This window comes from Apteryx mantelli, chromosome 9, assembly GCF_036417845.1.
Source record: "Apteryx mantelli isolate bAptMan1 chromosome 9, bAptMan1.hap1, whole genome shotgun sequence".
NCBI classification, from domain to species: domain Eukaryota; kingdom Metazoa; phylum Chordata; class Aves; order Apterygiformes; family Apterygidae; genus Apteryx; species Apteryx mantelli.
Window position 1 is genome coordinate 10,020,633 of NC_089986.1, and position 24,368 is coordinate 10,045,000.

At 39.8% G+C, this 24,368-nt stretch overlaps 2 protein-coding genes across 6 annotated transcripts in view; one reads left to right on the forward strand and one right to left on the reverse strand.

Moving 5' to 3' along the window:
- Window positions 1–6,651, forward strand: part of FXR1 (FMR1 autosomal homolog 1) — a 39,815-nt gene extending 33,164 nt beyond the window's left edge. The window contains exons 13-17 of one of the 3 annotated variants that reach the window (XM_067301650.1): window positions 259–426; window positions 1,133–1,333; window positions 2,057–2,137; window positions 4,665–4,756; window positions 5,632–6,651. In XM_067301650.1, coding sequence (XP_067157751.1) covers window positions 259–426; window positions 1,133–1,333; window positions 2,057–2,137; window positions 4,665–4,756; window positions 5,632–5,802 — 713 coding nt within the window. In that variant the 3' untranslated portion in view covers window positions 5,803–6,651. Of the gene's footprint in view, window positions 1–222; window positions 427–1,132; window positions 1,334–2,056; window positions 2,138–4,664; window positions 4,757–5,631 lie in introns of all 3 variants that reach the window. The other 2 variants (XM_067301649.1, XM_067301651.1) reach the window with 2 other exon arrangements.
- Window positions 6,652–8,160: 1,509 nt separating this feature from the next.
- On the reverse strand, window positions 8,161–13,087 carry DNAJC19 (DnaJ heat shock protein family (Hsp40) member C19). 3 transcript variants are annotated; one of them, XM_067301430.1, is made up of 6 exons: window positions 13,048–13,087; window positions 12,417–12,468; window positions 12,039–12,112; window positions 11,587–11,663; window positions 10,264–10,334; window positions 8,161–8,917 (listed from the first exon to the last, which is right to left on the reverse strand). In XM_067301430.1, the coding sequence occupies exons 1-6, from the start codon at window positions 13,048–13,050 to the stop codon at window positions 8,847–8,849; spliced, it is 348 nt and encodes a 115-aa protein (XP_067157531.1). In that variant the 5' UTR covers window positions 13,051–13,087; the 3' UTR covers window positions 8,161–8,846. The 3 variants fall into 3 exon arrangements, with proteins under 3 accessions (XP_067157531.1, XP_013795256.1, XP_013795257.1); XM_013939802.2 differs by lacking the exon at window positions 13,048–13,087 and adding an exon at window positions 12,593–12,692; XM_013939803.2 differs by lacking the exon at window positions 13,048–13,087 and having other exon boundaries at window positions 12,341–12,420.
- Between the last annotated feature and the right edge of the window lie 11,281 nt (window positions 13,088–24,368).

Here is a 24,368-nt window from a genome sequence, read left to right on the forward strand (position 1 = left end):
ATCTTTGAGCCTTTATTTCTCATGTTACTACAAACAAACTTAGGTTAGGAATCTTAGAAACGTAAGTTGCTTATGCTCTGTTTTATATATACATATAAATATATGTACATATTTGATGTAACCAGTCATGCTGGTTGAAGAAACTTCTGTGAGAATGTGAAACCAGAATATGATCCCAGACTCCATATTCATCTCGAGTTTTCTTTTCTTTTCTTGTACAAGGTACAAACTCTGAGCTCTCTAATCCCTCTGAAACAGAATCTGAGAGAAAAGATGAACTTAGTGACTGGTCCTTGGCAGGAGAAGATGACAGAGAGAGCCGACATCAACGTGACAATAGAAGGCGTCCTGGAGGACGAGGACGCAGTGTATCTGGAGGTCGGGGACGTGGTGGACCTCGTGGTGGCAAGTCATCCATTAGCTCTGGTAGTGTTTCAAATGCATTTTGAGTCTAGCTTTTGTTCCTGGCAACTTCCTGTGTAACCTCTCACTACTTTAAAATACTCCATTTTTACATTATAATCTTAATATATTGGATTTCCGTAGAGTTGTGTGATAGTTTGTTGTCGTACACTATGTAATTAGATTTCTGTTCATTTGTGTTCTACTCATGATGATCATCTCCATTTCCTTCCTCTACTACACACAGGTAATGACATTATTAAAGGTTATAAATCTTTGGCATTCCATTTATGGTCACCTTTCCATTTAAGCTTGAGTTTAGATACAAAATAACAAAGAAGTGGTAGTATGGAAGCTGATGTTTTATCAGAATTTGACTGTGCCAATTCATGGCACTTTAATAGCAGTCAGAAGTACCATCCCGCTAACAAAACAAAAAGGTATATATTTACAAATTAACCAGTTTTAAGTAAAAGTCCTTTAACTGTTTACTTTGGAAATCATAGTGATGAAGTAATATGTTTGCCACACTAGTGTCTCAGAATATATGCTACTGGATTATAGAAATAGTCAGACAGAAGGCAGTATGAAACCATAAATACTGAGGTTTTGTATATTACACCTTTTTGTAAAATGCTTTTATATTTTGAAATGTAGAGTTAAGTCAGCATGGAAATTAATTATATGTAACTACAGTATCTAAGATGGAAACTTTTCCTTTTGCATTTAGTGCTTAAAGATCCGGACAGCAATCCTTACAGCTTGCTTGATAACACAGAATCAGACCAGACTGTGGATACTGATGCTAGTGAATCTCACCACAGTAGTAACCGTCGTAGGAGGTCACGCAGACGAAGGACTGATGAAGATGCTGTTCTAATGGATGGAATGACAGAGTCTGATACAGCTTCTGTTAATGAGAATGGGTTAGGTATGTATGTCATTGACGTAAGTTTAGCAAAACTTATTTTTACTAGTGCAGAATCATGTTTCTGTTAAGGTAAAGTTTGCAATCTGTTGATTGAAGGAAGACTCCTACTTCCATGGCTCTGCCATGAGTTCTCTTGTTTACTGAGCTGCACTACTGTTCTTATATGTCTCTTGTAAAAACTGTCTGAAGGATATACCAATATTTTTTGTTTCCAATTAGTACTGCTGTTTTCAGAAACACAGTACTGTTGGATCAGCAAGCTATTTTGTCCTTGCTAGCCTCGGTCTCAGTTCAAGAAAGCTTCTTAAGTAGCTGTTAGTTTGTCTCTATCCAGCTTTTGCTTAAGTACTTTCCCTCAGTAAATCCTCTTGATATGCACTGGGACAAGAGCACAATCAGTTGCTTAATAGCGTAGAAGCTCTTCTTTCGAGGGTTATGCGGCTAGGATTTGACATGTAGTTACTGATTTAATCAAGGAAATCTGAGGTCATTAAGCATATATTTAAATGTTTTAATGAGCCAGGAGCAAAAAAGTAAAAATCTAGTTTTTAGATTATTTTATATGCTTTCAGTATAAAATTATATTTTACTTTCAGCCTGTCTTATTTAGCTGTCTTTTTAGCCTGTCTCTTTAACAGAAGCAATTTTAAATGCCCCATCCTGAAACTGCTGAAGACTCTTTTTATCATCAGAAATAGTTCATGGTAAACTTTGCAATTGCAGATGATAGTGACAAAAAACCCCAGCGACGCAATCGTAGCCGCAGGCGTCGTTTCAGGGGTCAGGCAGAAGATAGACAGCCAGGTAATTCGAGTGAAGCTGTGGGTAATATCAGGTCAAAAGCATGAAAGAATGTTGTGTCTGCTGTTTTACATGTAATATATATAGCTGCATAATATAAAAAGGTTACTCAATAACTAATAAGACTACTAGATAAAGATGAAAGACATTTCTTATACTAGGAGAACTTATAAATTTTTATAACCTAATGAAACTAATTTTTAATGCTTAACTTTTTGCTTGGAAATATGATTCATGCTTCTGATCCAGTTCTCATTAAAGTCAATAGTCAGACTTCTGTTGACTTCAGTGGTCCAGGATCAAGACTTACCTGAAGGTTCATGTTCTGCACTCACTTGCATCTGTGCACTTGCCTTGAATGTGACACGACCTTTTCAGCACTGGCTGGGAAGCAGAGTTGGAGTGGCAGGATGTAGGTGCCCTGGCAGAGCGGTGTGAGGGAACTTACATGGTCTCTGCCAGTCCTGTGCCTGTATCAAACTGCTGCTGTCAGCCTCTGGCTTTTGTGAACATCCACAAATTGAGGGTGGGAAGGAGGAGCAATTTAAATGAAATTGCATGTTTTCCATTTTTTGTTGTTTGTGGCTTGCTGCATTTCCTTTGTGCGCACTAACACTTGAAATGTTAAAGGTGAACTAGCTAATTTTCAATATCATGCCTGTTTTAGAAAATGCTTGTAAATACATGTCATATAGTAGTAACAGAAGGTCTTCTACGCTGACAGGCTTAAAACTTGACCAATACTTATTTTCCTTTCATCTGTGGTTCTCATATAGCATTTGACTTGAAAGAAAAAAAGTTGTTGCTTTACAACAATTAAAACTAAGAAAAAGGCGAGTAGCTCGTTACTTCTGAGCATTCCATAGTTTATAAATTCCCATCAGTTTGTTACAAAAGGTGGGGGGGAGAAAGTAAAAATAGATTTCTTCTTTTACTTTCGAGAAACTAATTTTAGCCAGAAAGTAAAGAGATGCTAGTCATCTCTACAAAAGCTGTGATATTTCTCTTAAAATAAAAAGTGTTTTCTTAGGAACAAAACAAAGCCTCCGAAAGTGGAGTTCTCGGTTTTTCTGCCAATTTCATGGTTCTCAAATATTTTTAAATAAAACAGTTAAGAGCATTAGTAGTTAAGGCTCTATTGATCTAATCTGTTCATAAACTTTTATTAAGTGGAAAGTGAGCACAATTGCAACAAAAGAGTAACTGAACTCTTTTTCCCTAAGTGCTGTTAAAATTCAGTTATTTTGACTTAGTGAAAAGCTTCTTATATTAGCAAGTATTTAAACCTAACAAGGTACTCCAGTCATTTAGTTGTATTGACTTCTGTTGCTATACATTTTAGGTTCCTACTTGCACGTATAACTGTTAAGATTTGGTGTTTTACACCGTGTGCGTAAAACACATTTTGTCTTTTTATTAGAGGAGCTGAGTACAGAACACCATTGGAGAGACCAAGCAAGTTTCTGCATTTAAAGTAGTTCTCAACAACTATGCAGGGATCCAATTGTAGAGTCTCATTAGTGTAACAGAAGATGTATGTGTTTCACTTTACATGCTAGTACAAGTCTCTTTGACAATCATTGCTAAATCCAGAGAAATAGTTCACCTGAATGCATGATATACTAAATATAATTGATTGTACTGTTCAATAGATAATGCTTGCCAACTCTAATACGCTTTAGCTCATCAAAAATACAAATGTGTATTTAAATTTGTAGTACTCTGTATTCTAAAAATAGAGTTGACTCTTAATTGGTGTGGTAATGAGAGGGCGGGATAAGACAAACCCTGGTGACAAGAACATTCGCTGAGGTGATGAGAAGAAAAGAGATCAGGAAACCCCTGGCCAGAGTCCCGTAAGCGTAGCCATAGCAGTGCAAACACGGCTCTCCTGCTTTTGAATACAAGCTAGCTCTTACAGAGCCAGTTCGAGTGTCTGTTCACGCATCACACTTAATCCCCCCCCGTAAGCCAGAGCTGACTCTGTGGATTGCCTTTTGAATAACAGGAGGGTGAGTTCTCTCGCCGATTGCTTCATGAAGTAACAAAGATTTGAATGCTACTTTATCGTAAGTGATGCCATACTTTGAACCTCCCCTCCCCTAATTCTTTTTGTATTTTAACCTACCTTCATCTTATTAGTGGGAAATTCTTTGTTATTCAGGATAGCAAAATTCCAGTAATGAACACAGTTTAAAGAGTGTGCAGTCTGATGTCTTTAAGTGCCTTCCAAACCCAGTATAGAAAGCCCCCCTTTTCCAATAAGACAAGATATACAATCAGACCAGAATTATTTCATTTTGTTTAAGATTCTGCCTTCAGATTATTACCTGTTAGCACTGATTTTGGTGAAAATCTATTAATGGAAACAAAACGGTCCTCACTAAGTAGCTGATACTGTAAGTGTGAAGAAGGCCTTTTGCAACGTTTCCCAGTTATGCTATAACTTGTGCAGAAAAGCCATGTGATGCTGAATGCTAAATTAGACTTTACTTCTAACATTGTCATCTGTACATTTTTCCTTGAACAGTAACAGTAGCTGATTATATATCTCGAGCCGAATCTCAAAGTAGACAAAGAAACCCTCCAAAGGAGACGCTAGCCAAAACCAAGAAAGAAGCGGTAAGAGAAAGAGGGGCTATCTTAATGCATGTTTCCTTTGTTTCTCTCTTCCCATGCAGCAATGCAAAACAGTACAGACGTGCTTGGCTTGAGTACAAATGGTGCTGTTGAAAAATAAATCATTAAAAGCAAAAATGGCAAAGGGAAAACAGAATTGAGCATTGACTTGTAGAGTATCACTGTGGATTTTTAGTAACCAGTGTAATGCTAAAATTAGAGGTCTTTATTCTAGAATAATGTATTGACTGATGTAGCATTACAGTATAAAATGTGAAAACTAAACCAGTCTCACTAACCAAGTCTTGAGAGTTAACCCTCAAAGCATTTTATAAATAGAGGAAACTGGGGAACAGTTTAGTGACTTGCACAAACTATTTTGCAAAGACTTAATATTACAGAGATTTTATATTTGAAATCTTATCCTTAAAAGGAGCAAGTGGCATTACCTGTCATTAAAAATAATATTCAGAATTGAATAAAGCAGAATTCTTGCCACAAGTTATTCCAGAGTTTAGTAAAATATGATAAGTCTATTTGTATTTGATTAACAAAAATCTAATCTTACCCCCTTAAAAGTCTGTTTACAGTTTAAAACTCATCTTCTAAGTTAGTGTCTTCATTGGCATAAAGAAATAGGAATTGTGAAGTAAAACCTTCTCAAGGGTACGCTGCCTCAAAATTACCTTTGCTTGCCTTTCTCTAAAGGGTCCGATACTGAAGTATCCTGTAAGTGATGAGGTAATGATGGGATATGGGCACAGGTAGACACCAGGTGTCTCCTATTGCAAAGACACTGGGGGAGCTGCTGTGACATTCAGTTACATTCTGCATCTTTTTCACTGGAATTTTAATATTGTTTTATTTTCTTTTGTAAGGCAAAAGATGTGATTGATGAAAACAGCCCTTCTGAAAAGGCAGTGAATGGTCCTGCTACACCTTCTGGGGATGAGCCTTCTAAACTACAGCACAGTCCTGATGAAAAGAAAGTTACAGTACAAGAGGAGGGAAATAATCAGGAAGAAGCAGTGCTGAATGGTGTTTCATAAACTGAAGTTCCTAGTTTACAGTTCTTTTACATTACATTTAAAATAGTGCTTGTATAAGCTTGCCAAAGATAGAATACGGATCGCCAGTCTTGACACCGCACTTTCAGTTCCTCCATTTTGGAATACAGAAAGGGGAGGGATCCTGAAGAAATCATATGTTAAACATACTTTGACACCTACTGTGTTATAAATATATCATCAGATGTGCCTTGAGATAGTATATGTAACATTTAAATAAACAAAATTGCTGGCTATAGGAAACGTTATTTTGTTTTCAAAATATGGCAAAGATGTGAGGGGGATCCCTAACATAATACTCTTTATGAAAGCATTAGCTGCTTTTGTTACATTTTTAATAATATGCAACCACTTCTTCACCTGAGGAATACTAGAAAGAAATGCAGTCTAAAATATTTTGCACTGAAATGTAATTTCTCCATTAGTTTAGTCTGGAAACTGGTCTGTTTTAATACATGTTTTTTAAATGCTGTATGTAGAGGAAAAATCTGCAGACCACTGGAATACATTTGTTAAATTCTCATAATCTGCAGGGATACTGGGTGACATTGGCAGTGACTGTTCTACATTGAGGCTTTGTTTGGTTTATTTATTAAACTGTACAGTATTTAAAAATCAAACATAGCTTTAGTTAACACTAAGCTGAATTAGTCATGTCCATTAAGACATAACCTGAACTACTGAAAAGATCAATTTCCAGAAAGTTTATTCTGTATAAACTACATATGTTAGTCCTTAGTAGAGTATTTTTATTTTTGTTTTGGTTGTTTGATGTGCAATATGTTTTTTTTTGTATGCTGGTAGTAAAAGAAAATAAACTTTGATCTTCCATCTGTTGACTGTTTCTATTAGAAATTTAAATTACTTAAGACTTTCAAGCTGTTAACACTTTTGAAACTTGTTTGCCAGGCAGCTTGAACCTTTAACACTTTCAGAGGGTTTTTTTCTAACACACTCACCTTGCATTCTTTATGGTGATGCTGTAAAACATCAGTTAATACATCTGAAAACTTACTTTATCTTGGAGAATTGGGTAACCTGACTAACATACGTAGGAATTAACAGATACAGTTTAACTGAGAAGCTAGAAGCATGATATACTAACAAATCTTTTCAGGTACATGAGCAAGAACAAGAGGTAGAAAGCACAGATGTGAGGAGAGGGGAAAAAAAAAAAGCTGGGAAGCAAGAGATGTTATAAGAAGCCAGAGAAAATACAGGTAGAGCTGAAGTTGTGCAAACCTGAAAGAAAAAAAAAAAGTCTTACCTGCTTTGGTCAGAAGTGAGTTGATAAAAACTTAAAAACTTAGAAACCTGACTCCTGAAGGTGCCCGCAAATGAACAAAAGAGAACAGATAACTTTATCAGAGTAATGATTGAAATCAAATGCTCTGAACCACACATGACTTTAGCTGCTATACTTGATACAGCTGGAGAGGAACGGTGCCACCTGGTTTTGAGTATGTATTTCATTTAAGGAAATGTGCAGTTTTCAGTATGACTTAAAGGTGTTGAGACCCATTGACAGTGTTTCCTTGTGGAGAAGAAAAATACAGTTAAATGTTACAGCTCTAAAGTGAGCATAAGCCTGTTGAATGATAATAGATACCACAAGAGTGGAGAACACCCCCCCCCATTTTAAAGCTATGTTTGAAAATGGTCAATATTATTGTGTTGGAAAGAATTTAGCTGAGTAGCTTGCAAACTTTGTATATAACTTGAAAGGTGCATCTTCTGAACCTGCTGCATAGCAATGCTCTGCCCCCCCATCTGTTTTCTACTTCAAGTTCTGCAGTAAAGCACCTAAGTTATCCCTCTCTTTTCTGTAGTTCCTAAACATTTTCTACTCTGTGTTACTGATTTGATCCTCTCTTCTTAATACATGTAACTCTTCCCTGATGGTTTTTTTTTAATACTTTCCCCTGAATATAACTAGTCTACAGTAATACAGCTACATCAAAGGCAAAGTTCACACAGAGGCTGCAAGACTAGTTGCACTATTCTGGTTGAAATACACAGGCTTATTAAATCTGGAAAAAGGAAAGTTCTGAAACCTGATGCGTATATGTACAGATGGTGTTAACTGTAACATATGTTGTACAGCAATTTTACCTCAGTTGCAAAAAGACTGACAAGATTTTTGGAGAAGGACAATTTGGCACTAATTCAGATACACAGGAAAACATCTGCTGGTGTATGTTTGGCTCCTTGTAGCCTGATAAAAGCTCAGATATCTTCAATGGTTTACATAAAGACTTACTGTTTCTAATTGATATAAATGCAAACTTCAGTATGTGAATTCTGACTTTGTAGTGTAAGATAATGTATACAACTACAGTATTTATATTACAAATTTATAATTTATTAAATGCTACAAAGTCAATTAAAAAGTGAAAATTACTAGAAAACTTGGCACATTCCAGATCATCAGTAACACGAAGTAGCTGAACCAGCCTTGTTTTCACAAGGCACAACAACTGAGTACATTCAGTATTTTATACTTTATTTCTTGAATTAGAACCAACCATGTATCTATGCTAATTCTTCCTGTGCAAATGACACCTTGATTCCCTCCCACCACTCCCACAAAACTGTGTTTCTTGAAGACTTTCTTCATCGGTATCCTCGGCATATGCTGATTTTGGCATACGGAAGAACAGCAGGGTGAACTTGAAACATAGCTAGTTTAATAAAAGTTAGCTCAACAGCATGTCAGTCTATCTGTATCTGGTAACATGCAAGAATAATTGCCCAAACCAAGTTATGCTATTTTACACTGTGAAAATACTGCTGAGCGGTAAGTTTACTTCAACCAAAGAGCAGCTTTAAAAAAAACTTGCAAGCCTCGCTCCCTCACGTACCTCCTCAAAAGTGACTAAGTGTATGAGGAGGGGAAGTATCTCCCTGTTTTTTTTTTTTCCCCCAAAGCTTAATTTATATCAAGTCAAAGACTAACACTGCAACTTTCCTTAAGTCATTTATCAAAAATACTCATTTACATGAACCCACTGAATTATCTCCTACATTCATTTTTTAGCTTGGTCTTCAAGTAAATCTTTAGCTTCGTTGATTTTGGCTGCCACGTATGGAGAGCCACCTAGAAGAAAGATAACCTCATGTCACATTAGAGGAAAAAAATTACCCTTTGTGTGTCATTACTAGTGCTACACTATGCAGCAAAAAGGTGCAACTTGAATACCTTTCCAATAACAGTCACAGAACAAACTGCAGTATGACCAAAGCCATGTATATTTACACGGGGAATGACTGCAATAGTTAATCATGGATACAACTCATTCCTGTTAGGTTCTTGCTTTCATTTCAGTGGAGTGTTGTTTCTCCATTTTTATCCATCATGAATTAACTGGTCACTAATAAATTAGCATAAAAAATTTTTTGTGAATACAGAAATTTTAAATTAGCAAGTGTGCAGATAAACCTCTCAAATTCAAGGCCAGAATACGGAGCCACTGCTGTACTGATGAACTCATTCTGTATTTGTAATACAGATGACTTATGATGATACCAAAATAGATTCCACACTGCAGGGGCACCAAAATCATACTTGATCATGAGGTGCACATATTTGTAGTGTGTACTAGAATTTGTCCGTTAATTTACTTGAAAGCTTTAGTTTAACTTATTTAGGTCAGGTAAAATATGTAATATGCTCATAAGAATCTTTAAATTAGGGTTTATGTATAGCTTAACAAAGTTAAATTTAACTTAATAAAGTTAACTTCAAAGTAACTTCAGCTAGATACTATCTATAAAAAGGCATATCTCAAGGATTATTTTGGATTTAAGGGCATAAAAGAAGCAAAATAATGAAGTTCAATAGTCACTTTAAAGGAAGCCATTTTACCTTTCAAGTGAGGATTAATAAGTTAAATGCCATGCACTAATACATGATTCTGACTCACTGAAGTTAACAATTTAGAAACAGGTATGGATGACTTAAGTTACTAACTTTAAGCCTAACTAGATTGTGAGCCGACTATCACCAGCAGCAAAACTTCATAGTATATTTAGTGTCTTCAACAGTAGCAGAAAGCTCACTTCTCTGCTTGTTACTTACAGAGACTCTCCAATGAATCCAAATAGAAACTCATGTGATAGAGAAAATGCACAAACACATACTGGTCTATCATCTAGAATTAATGTGGTTTTAAGTCTCATTCTAACAAGCAAATCATATTTTCATCTGATATGCACAGAAGATAGAGCAAGTAACAAGCTGACCTGCCAAATTGTGTGTGCTTGCGTTAAAGCATTCAAATACAAAAATATGCTCCAAAACCACAAGGATTGAAACACTCTAAGATTTGTTTTCACTCTTTTTCTTTTAAGCAGACAAGGTAGCCATATTTATTCCCTACATGGGTCCATTAATCTGGGCCAAAAACAGGTATTAGGTGAGCAATGTGACTCGTTTTTACTTACCTTTATCTGGATGATTCAGAAGCATGATCCGCCTATGAGCTTCTCTAATCTTATTTCTATTTGCTGTAGGACTGGTTTAAAGAAAAAAAAAAAAAAAAGACTTGAAGGAACCTTATAAACCTTGGAAGGAACCTCTTACCCATCCACTGTGTGGCTTACACATATGTTTTTCCTTTCCTATTATTGATGTATGGCATGTAAATCCTGAAGAGGGTTTCTAAGGTTTTTCCAAAATACCGTATGTCTGAAGAAGACATTCTATAATGGTCTAATAAGGTGGGGAACATTCACTCACACTTGGAGATCAGAAAAAAATAAAATAAAAAACAGGGCCAAGGGCAAAATATTTGAAGACCATTTTGGTAGCAACGGAGCTCCTTTTAAAATCAATAACATTCTTCTTGGGACTGCAATATCTCAGAGTGGTTCTGGGATTTAGCTCCCATTGATATCTAAGAGAATTACAGCATCTTACAGAAGTAGCTATCAAAGGCAAAAATCCCACAGTAAACTTTGTACCCCTAACACTGCAATGTCTATCCCAGAGGGGGCCTGCTCTCTCAAGTGCCTGTGTGAATTCATCCCGAACGTGAACGTCCAGGTGAAAATAAAGAGAACTTTGTTGTAACATTTTTATTGGGACTCTATTCACTAGAAACTTTCCAAAGGCTCTTGAGGGGGAAAAAACTCAAAATTTTTAGAACAAGTTTATTTAAAAATTTTTTTGAATACAAACTTTCCAATTGGAAATTGCCTTAAAAGATAAAGGGCTCTTACTACACAGCTAATTATCTTCTTAGATAAACTTGTGTATTTCATCTTACACTTAATTTTTGACAGAGATAGCTACCATATTTGTCTCCAAGGTTTTCTGGAAGTGATGGATTTACTACACGTGCAAGAAGGCACCTTCACACTGGATGTGAAATTCACCAGGAGCAGCAGCCATAACCCCAAACAGCGTAACCGTGCTCCCCACGCAGAATAAACCCAAGACTTCTTGAAAACGGCAGATTTACCAGGACCTCTATGTGGCTCGTGAATGTGCTTGGGATTTGTAGATGTATGGCAGTCCAATTACATTTAGCTTTAAGTATGATGCCATACAGCAAAGAATCCCAGATAAGTATAGAAAATCCCGAAAGTCCACCCCAGATTTCCTGACCAGGACAGGGTGGCAGGGGGGAACGGCACATTCCCAGGGGAAGCTGGGCATAGGACAGTCTTAAGCATTGACAATTAAGTAATGTTCAAGCCAGGCCAGCAACTAGATAACACCATATCCTCCTTTGCACCCTACGTTTCTAATAAATTTCCTTTTACCTTACTCCTAGTATTAAAGCTGCTTCTCGTTTAGTCATTTTGGGTTCAAATCCACCTCTGTAATAACCACTGAAGGCCTGAAAAGGAAGATGCATTAATTTAACAAAAATAAGTATGTAAGTTAAACTATATTAGGCAAAACAATCCATTGTTGCCTTAGTAGCTGCTGAACTTTTTAGTTTCCGAGAGTATTGTGAAGTTCTTTCAAACTGGTAGTAAGAAATTCAGCTGGAGTATCATTATTTAACAAGTACTGAGTAAGACTTCCCAAAACAACTTCTCTATTAATCAACCACCATTAGAATCACTGAGATTAATTATATTATTACTAACAAAATTATGCTTAGTATTAAGAAAAAATTCATTAATGCTAAACAGAGACAAAACAGTCTGTAGTTATTTCACTGACTAGACTTTTAAGAATAGATGCTATAGATAAAACAAAAACTTACAGATTTTGGTAGATTCTGAAGTGCTTGTTTTACTTGTGGCTCCATTTGCTTCATAGCTTTTAACATATAACGACCTTAAAGAAATTAGTGTTTGAGAAGACTAAGTATTTAGAAATCAAGTTTCATAAGATTTAGAAATTCAGTCTGGTAATTTTTGGATTAGAATGTGGAATAGAGCTATTTTGTGACATAAGAAAAAATAAAGATTTTGATCTTTTGTTTAATTACAGCCTGGTTTCTCAGTACAGCCTCCCCCAAAACAGTGTCCTGTATCAGCTATTAAAATGATACTAACTAACTACCTTAAAATTCATCAGTCCTGAAACAGGCAATGAGAAGTACAACTGCACGTTCAGTGTCCTCGCATCCTCTACAAACCTGCAAATCCAGCCGCTGCTATGGTCAGGCCCACTGCTACCATCGTACTAGCCTATGAAGGAAAGACATAAGAGTAATTGCTTACCAGAACTGCAAAAAAACCAAACAAACAAACAAAAAAAACAAACCCAACCCTTGTCTCTATTATCGGGTTGAACAAATATATACACAAGGACCTGCTCGACTTCAACAACGCAGCCAAAAGAACTGCCGTAATAGGACTGGCTTCGGCTCCGCCGCTTTAGCCAGCCGTTACCAGCCGGGGCAGCTAGCGCAGTCCTGCGGCTCGCACACGGGCTCGGGGCCAGGCAAATCCCCCCAAAACGGCACCGGCAGCGGCTGCGGGCCGACAGGCCGCCCCGCGGAAGGGCCGAGCTGAACCGCAGCAAGGGACGCGCCGGCCCCGCCCGCTTCCCGGCCCCGCCGGGCCCGAGGAGCCGCGGCCGGGCGGCAGCCGAGCACGGGGGCGCCAGGCCCCGCCGCGCTGCCCGCCCTCGCCGCCGCGGGGCTCCGAGGACCGCCGCCCGCCTGCGCGCGGGGGGGCCGGAGGCTCACAGAAAGGCGCCCGTCGCGGCCCCGCGCCCCCTCCGCCAAGGGAGCCAGGCGGAACCGAAGCCCCGGCCGCGCTCACCATGGCGCCCGGCCCGGCCCGGCCCGGCTCGGCTCGGCTCGGCCCGCACGCACGCACGCACGGACGGGCGACCGCCGCGACGCGCAGCACAGCGCCCCGGCAGCCCCGGATCGCCGTACGGCACCGGGACCGACCGCAAAGCGCGCCACCAGCTGCCGTAAAGCGGAGCAGGGCGGGGGGAGCAAGGAGGTGGGGCTGGGGACGGTGACCCGGGGCGGGCGGGAGCGGTGCGGCTGGCGGCGAGGCGGGTCGGGGTGTGAGGGGACGGGGCGGAGGCGTGTTGGGGTGTGAGGGAACGGGGCGGAGGCGGGCCGGGGTGTGAGGGGACGGGGCGGAGGCGGTCGGGGCGTGAGGGGACGGGGCAGAGGCGTGTTGGGGCGTGAGGGGACGGGGCGGAGGCGGGTCGGGGTGTGTGAGGGGACGGGGCGGAGGCGGGTCGGGGTGTGAGGGGACGGGACGGAGGCGGTCGGGGTGTGTGAGGGGACGGAGCGGAGGCGGTCGGGGTGTGTGAGGGGACGGGACGGAGGCGGTCGGGGCGTGAGGGGACGGGGCGGAGGCGGTCGGGGCGTGAGGGGACGGGGCGGAGGCGGGTCGGGGTGTGTGAGGGGACGGGGCGGAGGCGGGTCGGGGTGTGTGAGGGGACGGGGCGGAGGCGGTCGGGGTGTGTGAGGGGACGGGGCGGAGGCGGTCGGGGCGTGAGGGGACGGAGCGGAGGCGGTCGGGGTGTGTGAGGGGACGGGGCGGAGGCGGTCGGGGTGTGTGAGGGGACGGGACGGAGGCGGTCGGGGTGTGTGAGGGGACGGGGCGGAGGCGGTCGGGGTGTGTGAGGGGACGGAGCGGAGGCGGTCGGGGTGTGTGAGGGGACGGGGCGGAGGCGGGTCGGGGTGTGTGAGGGGACGGGGCGGAGGCGGGTCGGGGTGTGTGAGGGGACGGAGCGGAGGCGGTCGGGGTGTGAGGGGACGGGGCGGAGGCGGTCGGGGTGTGTGAGGGGACGGGGCGGAGGCGGTCGGGGTGTGTGAGGGGACGGGGCGGAGGCGGGTCGGGGTGTGTGAGGGGACGGGGCGGAGGCGGTCGGGGTGTGAGGGGACGGGACGGAGGCGGTCGGGGTGTGAGGGGACGGGGCGGAGGCGGTCGGGGTGTGTGAGGGGACGGGGCGGAGGCGGTCGGGGTGTGTGAGGGGACGGGGCGGAGGCGGTCGGGGTGTGTGAGGGGACGGGGCGGAGGCGGGTCGGGGTGTGGGGACGGGGCAGGCTGGGAGCTGCTGCTTGTGGTGCAGAGCAGGAGGCAGGACAGTGATAGGGACGAAGGAGGGCGCGCTGCAGGCGCTGACTGGGAGTGACCCTGGGAAGCATTTTTTGGAGAATATAAGTTTTTGCAGCCTGGTTTAGATGGTGTTTCTGAGACTCTCTCTACTGATGTTGTGTCGTTGCAGCTTCTTGCTGGCAGGAATGGGCTGAAGACTTAGGATGGAACTGTAGAACATGGAGTGAATATTTGGAGAGCACAGGGAAAAAAAAGACAAAAAGATTTTCAGTTTGGTCTTGATCATAGTCAGTTTTTATGATCACTGTGAGAATGTCTATAGCATCACTGTAACTACTCCTATCCAGACTATTGACAGCAATCATTTATTTGCACTGCGACATGTCTACCTATAGCTGTGAAGAATGCAGTTAGCTAGCGCAAAGCTATCCTCCACCTTACAGGCAGTGTAGAGCAGAGAAAATCTACTTTGGCATCATAACAGCTAACTGTGGTTAGCTCATCTCCTTCCTCGGGGTAAGCAGTCACTGTTATAAACACAGTTTGCGCAAGACTGACACTATACAAGTTTAGTAACTATGAAATGACACCGTTGTGAAGACTGGATGTGAACATTACAAGTTTGTAATGAACACTAGTCGAAAACAGTATAGTATCTCCATGTTTTTAAGAATTTTGAAGCCAACTGTAGATTACTTGAACATAGAATAAACTGTGTGAGCACTACTTAAAAATGTCAGAAAACCTATCTTTTTGTTAGTATCAAATTCCAAATCAAACAGTGAAGTTCTTTGAAATCTGCATACTGCACTGAACTATTAAACATAACAACGTAACAAAATCTATCACAGAAGTTGGCACTGATTGGAAGTTTTACAGAGATTAGAACTAGAAGAGATTTCTCTTTGATCTTCAGTAATTTCTGCCAAAGAAAAAACACAGTGGTATGGCATTATAAAAATGCCTGTATAGATGGCATGTTCTTTATGTAAATAGGTGATTTCATTCTTGATCTAGAGCCTTCTCAAGCATCAGATACACTTTCTACAGTTAGTGTTTTTGTTCTATCCTTGTTAAAGCATGTGTTCCATTTCATTTTTCTTTTATTTTAAACTTATGCCTGTTTAAAATATATATATATATCTTCATCCTTGCTGCTCCCTTCTTTTATTTCTAGTAATTCAGTCTCTCTCTCTCTCCCTCTCTCTGACCATCCCATTTTACTGTTAGCTCTCCTCTTGCCTCATCCTTTTTGTTCCAGATGCATTATCACCAAATTCTGAAAATTTACCCTCTAATGGAGGCTTCCCTGCTGTGCTGTCAGTAAATGGGACTGACCACTAGGGCAGCGTGTGTAAATTTAGTATCAGGCACTGGTTCCAGATGGACAAGCTCAGTTATTTGATTGCTCAAGATTACTACAAAATGAGGGAGAATTACAGGTCTGGTACTTGTATTTGAATATTATTAATAATATAGTGTCATCTATTAATAGCACAGTGTCATATGCAACAGAATAATTGAGTGTCCATCTGTAGTTCTATTATAAAGTCACAGTTTTGGAAACTGCGTAACTAAGCAGTGAGAACATGCCAACCTTTAGCTCTAAGATACTGCTTCAAATTGGTCACAACTCATACCTCTGAAGACTACTCTCTGATAGCTGGTTGCAGAAATTAACAGCTTTAGTGCCACCTTAATTCTTGTAGAATGTGTCACAGTCTTTGTGAGCACCTGGAGGATCCAGTGATGCATATGAAAACTGTGCTACATTTTTACTGCTTAAGGCCCCAGGCTCGCAAGCAGTTTAGTATGAGAGCTGACCATTAGTTAAGAAGCTTGTAATTTTGCTGACTCTTGCAGTGGGAGATAGAATTTCCTTTTTCTTCTCTATATCTTTTATGAGTACTGAGTTCACTTTGCATATGTCATAATTTAATTTTGAGTTTGAATTGTTTTCCCCCTAAAATTTCCTCCCAAATTTCAAGATTTAGTATCTTCTGAGATAATATTTGGAGGTGGTCTCTTCCACCTCCTCTCTTTCCTTCCATCATCCAAATAACATTACAAGAAAATAACCTGCTCACTTTTGAAGAGGCTAGAAGAAAGGTTTTGGTTGCTTAGGATGCTTGTACTGAGCGTCCCTAAGTGTTTCATGAGATGGAAATAAAAGGAAACTTCTATATTTGATAAAGGAATTCACTGCAGAGCACAAAACCCCTGCCAGCCTGTAAAAATTTTTCAGATATGGAGAGGGGAACTAGCAAGTGAAAAACAACAGGATGCTTTTTTTATATTAAAAAAAAAGTCTGTAGAGACTTATGGGTATGGTAGGGTTTCTTCCTGTATAGAAGAGCTGGATTTTAAAATCATTTCCTCTTTGTTCCTTTTCTGTCCAAATTTCTCATTTTTAAAGAAAAAGGACAGACTTCTTCCAAAATGTGCAGACTTCCACGTGAGCTGGGAGAGGGCTTCTAACCCTTCCACTGTGGCAGCCCGTTGAAGCAAAGCGAGGAAGGGAGATCCTGGGCAGCCTCTGTTTGCTTAGGAGAGGGGTTTTGTCTTTACTGAGGAGAAAGGAAACATCTCTCTTTTAATGGGAAGACTTAGAAAGAGTTACTGCCTTCTTTGGCTGAAAAAGGCTAATTTGGTTGAGTTTCAGCCTCAGGTGAGATGGAAGGATTTGCCTTACTGGTCCACTTTGGATCCTAGGGAATGGACGAGTCTGTTGACTGAGCCTAGAGGCAGAAAAAAATATTTTTTGTAGTATTTCTTTCTGCTACCCAGAAAGTATGTAAAAGGGGGGACTCCTATGATATCTAACCAGCTATCTGGATTACTTCTTTCTATAATATGCTGGATCTAAGCCCAGGAGAAATTTTGACTAAAATTCTTATTTTTAAAATGGGAGGTGTAAGTCTAGGAAGAGAGTTACCACCAATCTATTACTTATATTTTGAGACTTCTTCTTCAGTATGAATTTCATTTTTTTAGAAAAGACTAAAATAACTTTATGCTAGTCAGGCTGGTAAAGTTATATAAAATATGTTCTTGCACATGACAGAATACAGTCTGCACCTCTAACCCTAAACTGTTGATTGTGCACATACAAAAACTGTAATTCATTCCTGTTTTTTTCCTCCAATAACATAACTTTGGTCAGATTAATGTCTATGGAGACCAACAAAATTAAAACATACCATTTTTCTAGTACAATGTACTAACTGAACACACCAGCAGCCCCCTGCACTCTAATTTCATGCTTTCCCACAGGTTTTCTGTATCCCACTCTTCCATCAGGAATTTCTTGCAAATTCCTCTCCTAGAGCAGGGCTTCTAGATGTTCTTCTGCCTATGCTTTTATTTATTTTTTATTTTTTTCCAGTGTGTCAATGTTAAAGCTAATAGGGACATTGGTAGGTGTTGATACCGAGTTCTGGTTTGTTTTTATATAAGAAATGCTGTTGTTGGATGGTGCTCTGATTTATAGAAAATTTACTCTTGATTGTTCTGCTAACTGGATGAAAGGGGGATCACTTCTTTTCTTAGAAAACAAAATTCAGATGAATAGAAATCCAAATAAATTTGGGTCTGTCTGTTGACATCTAGACTGTTCTTTCAAATGTTGCAATGTAGCATTCGTAGGTTTGCAATATTTATGTCTGAAAAAAGTAAATGTAGGGCTTCACAAACTAAAGTGGAAGTGCTATTACATTAAATGCTTATCAGTGGACTCCAGTGTGCCTAGCTAGCAACTGTGCTCCATTTCAAAGCATATCTAAACATAATACAACTTTGTAACAACACACCTTTTCAATTCCATCACTTCAAGGAATATTCTTGGTGGTGTTATTGGGAGATAGACTTCTAAAAAAACCCCCTTCATTTTAAATACTGAATGAGATTGTTTTTCTTTTTGCTTTTTGAAGCTTTATCAGCAAAGTGTGTGATTCTAAACAGTTTGGGAACTTTTAACATTAAAGCACAACATAAGCACACATACACAAATGTGCCTTTTCCTGATTATTCTGTGTGCCCAAATAAGGATCCTTCACCTAAGCTGCTGGGGTCGGTACCGACTGTACCTCCTCCGTCTCCTTCATGGTCTTACATACTTTCCAGCCTGAGGAGCCCAGCTCTGGAAGCAGCAATCCTAAACAAGGCAGTGTGAAATCAAACTATCAGACTGCAGTTAGAGCAAGGACTTGTTTTCACAGAACTTCTGCAAAAGGTGCAGATGTGGAGGTGGTGACTGAGAGAGGTGACTGTTCTTGCAGCATGTTGGATAAGGAAATCGAAATTGTTTACCCTGTAGGCACAGGCTTCTCTGGGTCTCTTTAGCCTTAGCTAGCAACCCTTTGCAGGCTTCTTTATATTAGCACCAAACCTACCTAAATTAAAGCCGTTCCACATATATCTATCCATGCTGCTATTGCATATCCTGATGGCAATATAATAGTCTCAGTGTCACCAGTGTAAAGAATCATGTTGTTAAATGAGTTTATGAATACTCTACATATTCATTTATAATACCAACTATAGCTTTTATATAAATGCATATATCCTTTAGGATAAAGTTCAGTAAGGTGACTCCCATGTTTCAGAATAGCTAGTGATATTTATTTATGTTTTTCCCTATGTGGTTTCCTTTCTAGGAAGCACTGAAATGCCTAAACATGTTTTTATTGCACACTTAAAAGTGGGCTGATCTGGAAGTGGAAATAGATGAAACAATTTTTAACATAACATTTGCAAATGAAATATGAAATTCCTTTAAAATGTACTATATATTTTTTTGCTCCATGAGACAATCTAGACCTCATCTCTTCTCAGTGCTCTGAAGTTTTTTATGTTTCCATATCACAGCTAAAAAGTGTACTAGATGTATGCCAGCTGTACATCAATGTGAGCACATTATATAGAATGAAGAAAATTGATGTAAAGCCAGAGCTACAAAATGCCACTTTTGCTGAGAAAGAGGAGATCTGGGGAACTCCTACTGTGTTGTGAATGTGGTCCCTTTTCAGGGCTTCTTTAACAGCCTTGTGCTTCCACGAGGTCTATGATATGTTAAATATTCTTCTACCTTCTGCCAGCTAAAGGCAGTAACATTTCCTTTCTCTTCCTTAGCACTATCAGTCCTTTTACTGCTTTAATGTGGGTGATAGGTGTCGGCTATCATCTCTCTCCACAGGTCAAAGTACCTAACTGCTGTCACTAAGCTTTCCAAATCAATATCAAAATTAAAACAAATTTTATGTGCATATGTTTGTAAATAGCTGCTCTGAAGCTGGCCCAAGTCTATTTCATTTTCCTTCTCTGCTGCTCAGGAAACCTGCATACAGTGCAGAAATGGACTGCATGTTTGAGTGCTATGTCAGTGCACACTGAAGCACAAAATCTGTAACACGTATCTGAGTAACTTTAATCACAAGTGCTTGAAGGATAAGAGCTGTGATACATTATTTCTGAAACTGTAAGATTTATGAATTTTTAAAAATATATGGGTTGTGTTCTCCAGAAGCTAATTATCTAGATATCCCTATTGGCAAACAGCGTTTTAAGTCTTGCCAAATGCTGTAACTTAATTTTGTGCAGGTTCTAAACATAGATGTTAAGACTGTTTCTTACACAACAGGTAGCTTCATGTTTTTTAAGCCTTGATCCTTCAAACTGCTACAGCTATACAGCACGTAGCTACAGTTTTATGATCACGTTGGTGGCCAGGGGCATGACTGTGAAATAATAGTTATTACCACTGCTGATTTATGGGAACCAGGAGTCAGGCATCACGAGGAGTATCAAAGTCAAACAAAACCAGAAAACGTAGAAAACCTCACAGAAGCAAAACTATTTGTGTTCTCCACAAAAAAAGTTGGAAGTACCTTCTTTTGTCATCAGAGCTTCCATTTTTTCAGAAATCTAAGTTCTGTTCTATTTGCTTGATTGGTTCATTTTATAGGAACTCATTCCTATAGATTTTCTAGCTATTGGTCAACTTTGTGTTGGATGGAAGATCATACACAGGGGAAAATGACTAAGCTCAAAGGAAACAGATGCACAAAAGAGTTTTTATTCCTTCTGCAGAATATCTGGTTTTGGAATCAAAAGCAAGGCAAGGTTTTTGAGTGTTTAAGAAATATATTCTCAGCTAGAGTACATAACCTTTTATTTTGTCTATTGTGTTTCTAACCTGCCCCCTTTTTATTTTCCAGAGGAATCCTGAAGCATTTGTAATTTCATCTGTCAAGAATTTTATCCTACCTCTATCTTTAGGTCTTCCACTCAGTAGTTAAAATACCTCATAATAGAAGATTATTTTTCTTTTGGAAGCTTTATCTCTCTTTTAATGGGAAGACTTAGAAAGAGTTACTGCCTTCTTTGGCTGAAAAAGGCTAATTTAGTTGAGTTTCAGTGTCAGGCGAGATAGACTGTCCAAAACAGGTGCTATGTAGTACATACGTAAACTGTCCATTAGAGCAGACTGTTGCCCCAGAGGTCTCCCACTTTCTCTTAACAATATCTTCCACAAACTCGGACAGAAGCTGAAATAGTTGTTCTTCCAGAAGTTTTATGATGTAACTGTTACAAATCTATATAAACATTTATATAGATATGGTAAACATTTAAGTGAAAATCATGATTATGTATTGTAGTAGTTGCCATATGCACAGCTGGCCAAATCCTAGCACTTTTCTGTTGTCTGAAGCTATAACCTTTACTTACTTACTCCTATGGGCTCAGTGGCTGAACTAGCAGGCTGTTCGAAGGCTTGCAGATTTTCAGCTTGGGGCACCAAAATAGAGAATTTCTTAGGCACTTTTAAACATTTTATCTTTCTCAGATTTAGGAATATTACATATTGTATTTTAAGATATATATTATAAAACAAATTTTAGGAAGGGAATGTTGCTATATTCCTTTTATTTTCTGCAAACTTTTTTCCTGCTTTTTGCCCATATTCCATCTTCTTTGACTATGTCAATCTTCCAATTATATGTTCCCCACCTCTTTTCTTCTTTTTCTTTTCATTTATCCTTTTTGAGATTCCATTATCTTTTTGTGTCCTAAACATCTGTACCAGAATACAATGCTGCACTGTCTTACCTGTGGCTAAATTAGCTTGCTGATAGTAGCATCACTTTGTCATTAAATTGATAATCATAATTATTAGAGCATAGCATGGATGACACTAATTATAAACTGAGATTCTCTCACTTGGGTAAGAATTGTTTTTTAAAGCAAACAAAGCAGGATTTCACTGTAATTTGACACCAAATACAAAGTGTGTATGTGTCGCATGTAGCATATCTGTGTTCATGACAATTATAAAATAATCCTTCTAACTGCCTGTGGGCATTATTTAACTTCCTGGCTCAGTAAAAACATGGATAAGATTGTTGGAAAGTGATGGAGGGGCCTTTACTTGTAAATGCAAGTAAAATATTCACAAAATTCCCTAAAGCTGATCTAAAGAATACAGATTTAGATGTGGATGTGTTCTTTCTCAATAATTTCTAAGATTCAGTTCAGTACTTATCTTTTTACCTGTGTTGTCCTCAATTATGCTGCTTCTTTGTGGAAGAGTAACGAAATAATGCTGACTTATGTCTTACCAGGACTGTTAGGTTATTTTTTGTTTAACATTGATTGTTGTTACTCTTGAGTTTTCATTTTTGACATTTGTATTTTGTCTATATTGATGCTGAAATTTGTACGTCTGTGTTCTGAAATTCTATTAAGTATTAGGAAAATAAGCTTACGCAAGTTGTAGCAAAGAAATTGGAAAGAGTAAAGCCTTTATTGCAATGACATAATGAATTTTAGTGAACACTGGTTCTTCAAAATAATGGTCCTGATTCTTATGTTTCCCCCAGTGGAGATTATTGCAGGATCAAGACCTAAATCAGCTCTCTATCAGATAGACTCTGGTCCCTTTGTACACTACAGCTTCAGATTTGCAAAAGAATCTTTTCCTCTCTTACCTAAAGATTACAATTGAAATGTCAACATTGTCAGCTAGCAGGGAAAATTTGAGCAGAGCAGATGGCAAAAGGTGGGAGAGGCACAAGAAGAAGTCTATCAAGCACAGGAGAAAGCTGTAGTGGTGTTTTTCATCCATGAGTTTATAAGGAGCTTTCTCTAAACAGTGCTTTTCTGAGGAGATAGTGGAAGGTTTTGCAGTTTTGTAGGTGGTGGTAAGATTGAAATTTGAATCTGAAACTGTAGCGCACAAGTTGGTGATGGAAGCTGTAATGGGCAGTGTTTGTTTTGTGTTTTGCTCTTGGTTTGTATGTTATGCTACATTAAAAAGCGAGTGACTGGATTAGGTGGAACCATCTAGAGGAAGGGGAGATCGCTCCTCCTCTTTGAGAGCAACAGACCATGTTTAGGAGAGAAGACTCAAGACTGGGCAGAACGAGAAGGGAATGAAAGAAACACAGCGAGGAACACGGAGGCTTTTGCTCAAGCGAGGGTACTGTTGAAAGGATCAGAGGGCAGACAGACCTATAGGTGATGAGAAGGAAAACTTCCTAGGGACTATGTAGAGATTGTTTCTACCCAAACAGCCGTTGAATTAACTGAAGCCAAGCATGGAAAAAATGGAAAAAGAGGAAAATAAAACAGACCCCCCCCCCACTGCCCTGTAAATACACAGTGGACAAGAAATTGTGTATAAACTTGTTTATTCTTGTTCTGTCTTTTTAGGATTATTTGATAAAGGTGCTGCTGAAAGACTGGCATCTGTAGAAGAACAGAGAATAAGTTGTGTCTGCAGTGCTGTAAGTTTATTTCCTTTTTTCTTGAAATATGCATATTTGCCTGGCATTTGCTTTCTGCTCTCTGATGGGCACCTGGTCTTTGGAGGTATTCCGTCAATGAAGGGTGCTGCACGAAGCGGGTCCTGTTCTGTTCCTTTCAGGAAGAGACATTCTGCCAGCGAAAAGAAAGGGAGCAGGATGAGATCAGCACACCAGCTGTTTTTTCCTGGGAGGAACTGGAAGGGTAGCCTAGACCTCCTGCAGCACCTTGTTTGGGAAGGGGCGGGGGACGTGAGGGACACCTCTGAGCCTTTCCTCCTCATGCAACATCATAGCAGGGAAACTGAGAAGCTGGGAACTTCCCAGAAGCATTCCTTCCAAGCAGAATGGATTATTTAAGGCAACCCAGTGTTGAGCAGTCACCAATGGTAGGAGAAAAGGCATGAAACTGGGAAGCTTTCTCTGCTGTTCTCTCACATCTTTGGCATATGCATCGTTACTGTTAATGCATCTTTAATATTGGGGTAGTTCCCTGGTGATCTTTTATTTATGAGTGTTTATAATTTGTATAAATCTTTGATCTTTGATTTATACAAACTGATTGACCCACTGAATGTGGGTCTTATGTCAGGTTCCATGTGTTCCAGATGAAAGCTCCAGCCACTGGGTTGTGGGAGAGACAGAGAGACCTGTTTCTTGGCTTCAGTAAATATTTCTGAAGCCTCATTTGAAATGTTAGAGAATACTTTTCCTTCATCACTGACTGGTTGCATAAATCTCATTCTGGAACTTCTCACTGGGTCCTTAGCTCAGGCTGGTGCCTCTTTGTATCAGATGTAAAACAGAATCTGAATTTGTCTTTCCAAGACAGGAAAGGTGTGATTGTGTAGCACAGTATAAATGTAATACTTCGTAACAGAATATACAGTGCAAATTTTTTTTTTCTTTGAACTTGTGATTAAGACATTGATGATGAGGGAGAGTTAAGAAATAGATATTCATCTTGTGTCTTGAACACAAAAGAGGTAAGGAAATCCCCATCCCTTTGAGATGAGACCTTCTCAGTTTTATCGCTGACAAAGTTTTGTCCCAAGTATCCCTTTTGTAGATGAAATTCTTTGAAACCTCCACACACACATGGCCAGGCTTTAGGGACTCTGTGTCCTTCTGTTATGGTATGATTTTTCTCATCTCTCAGCCATGGGTCATGGAGATTGTATCAGTTGTAATGTTTCATGTGATCACAGCCTGATCCTTTCAAAAAGATCATAATTTAATTTGCTAATAATACACTTC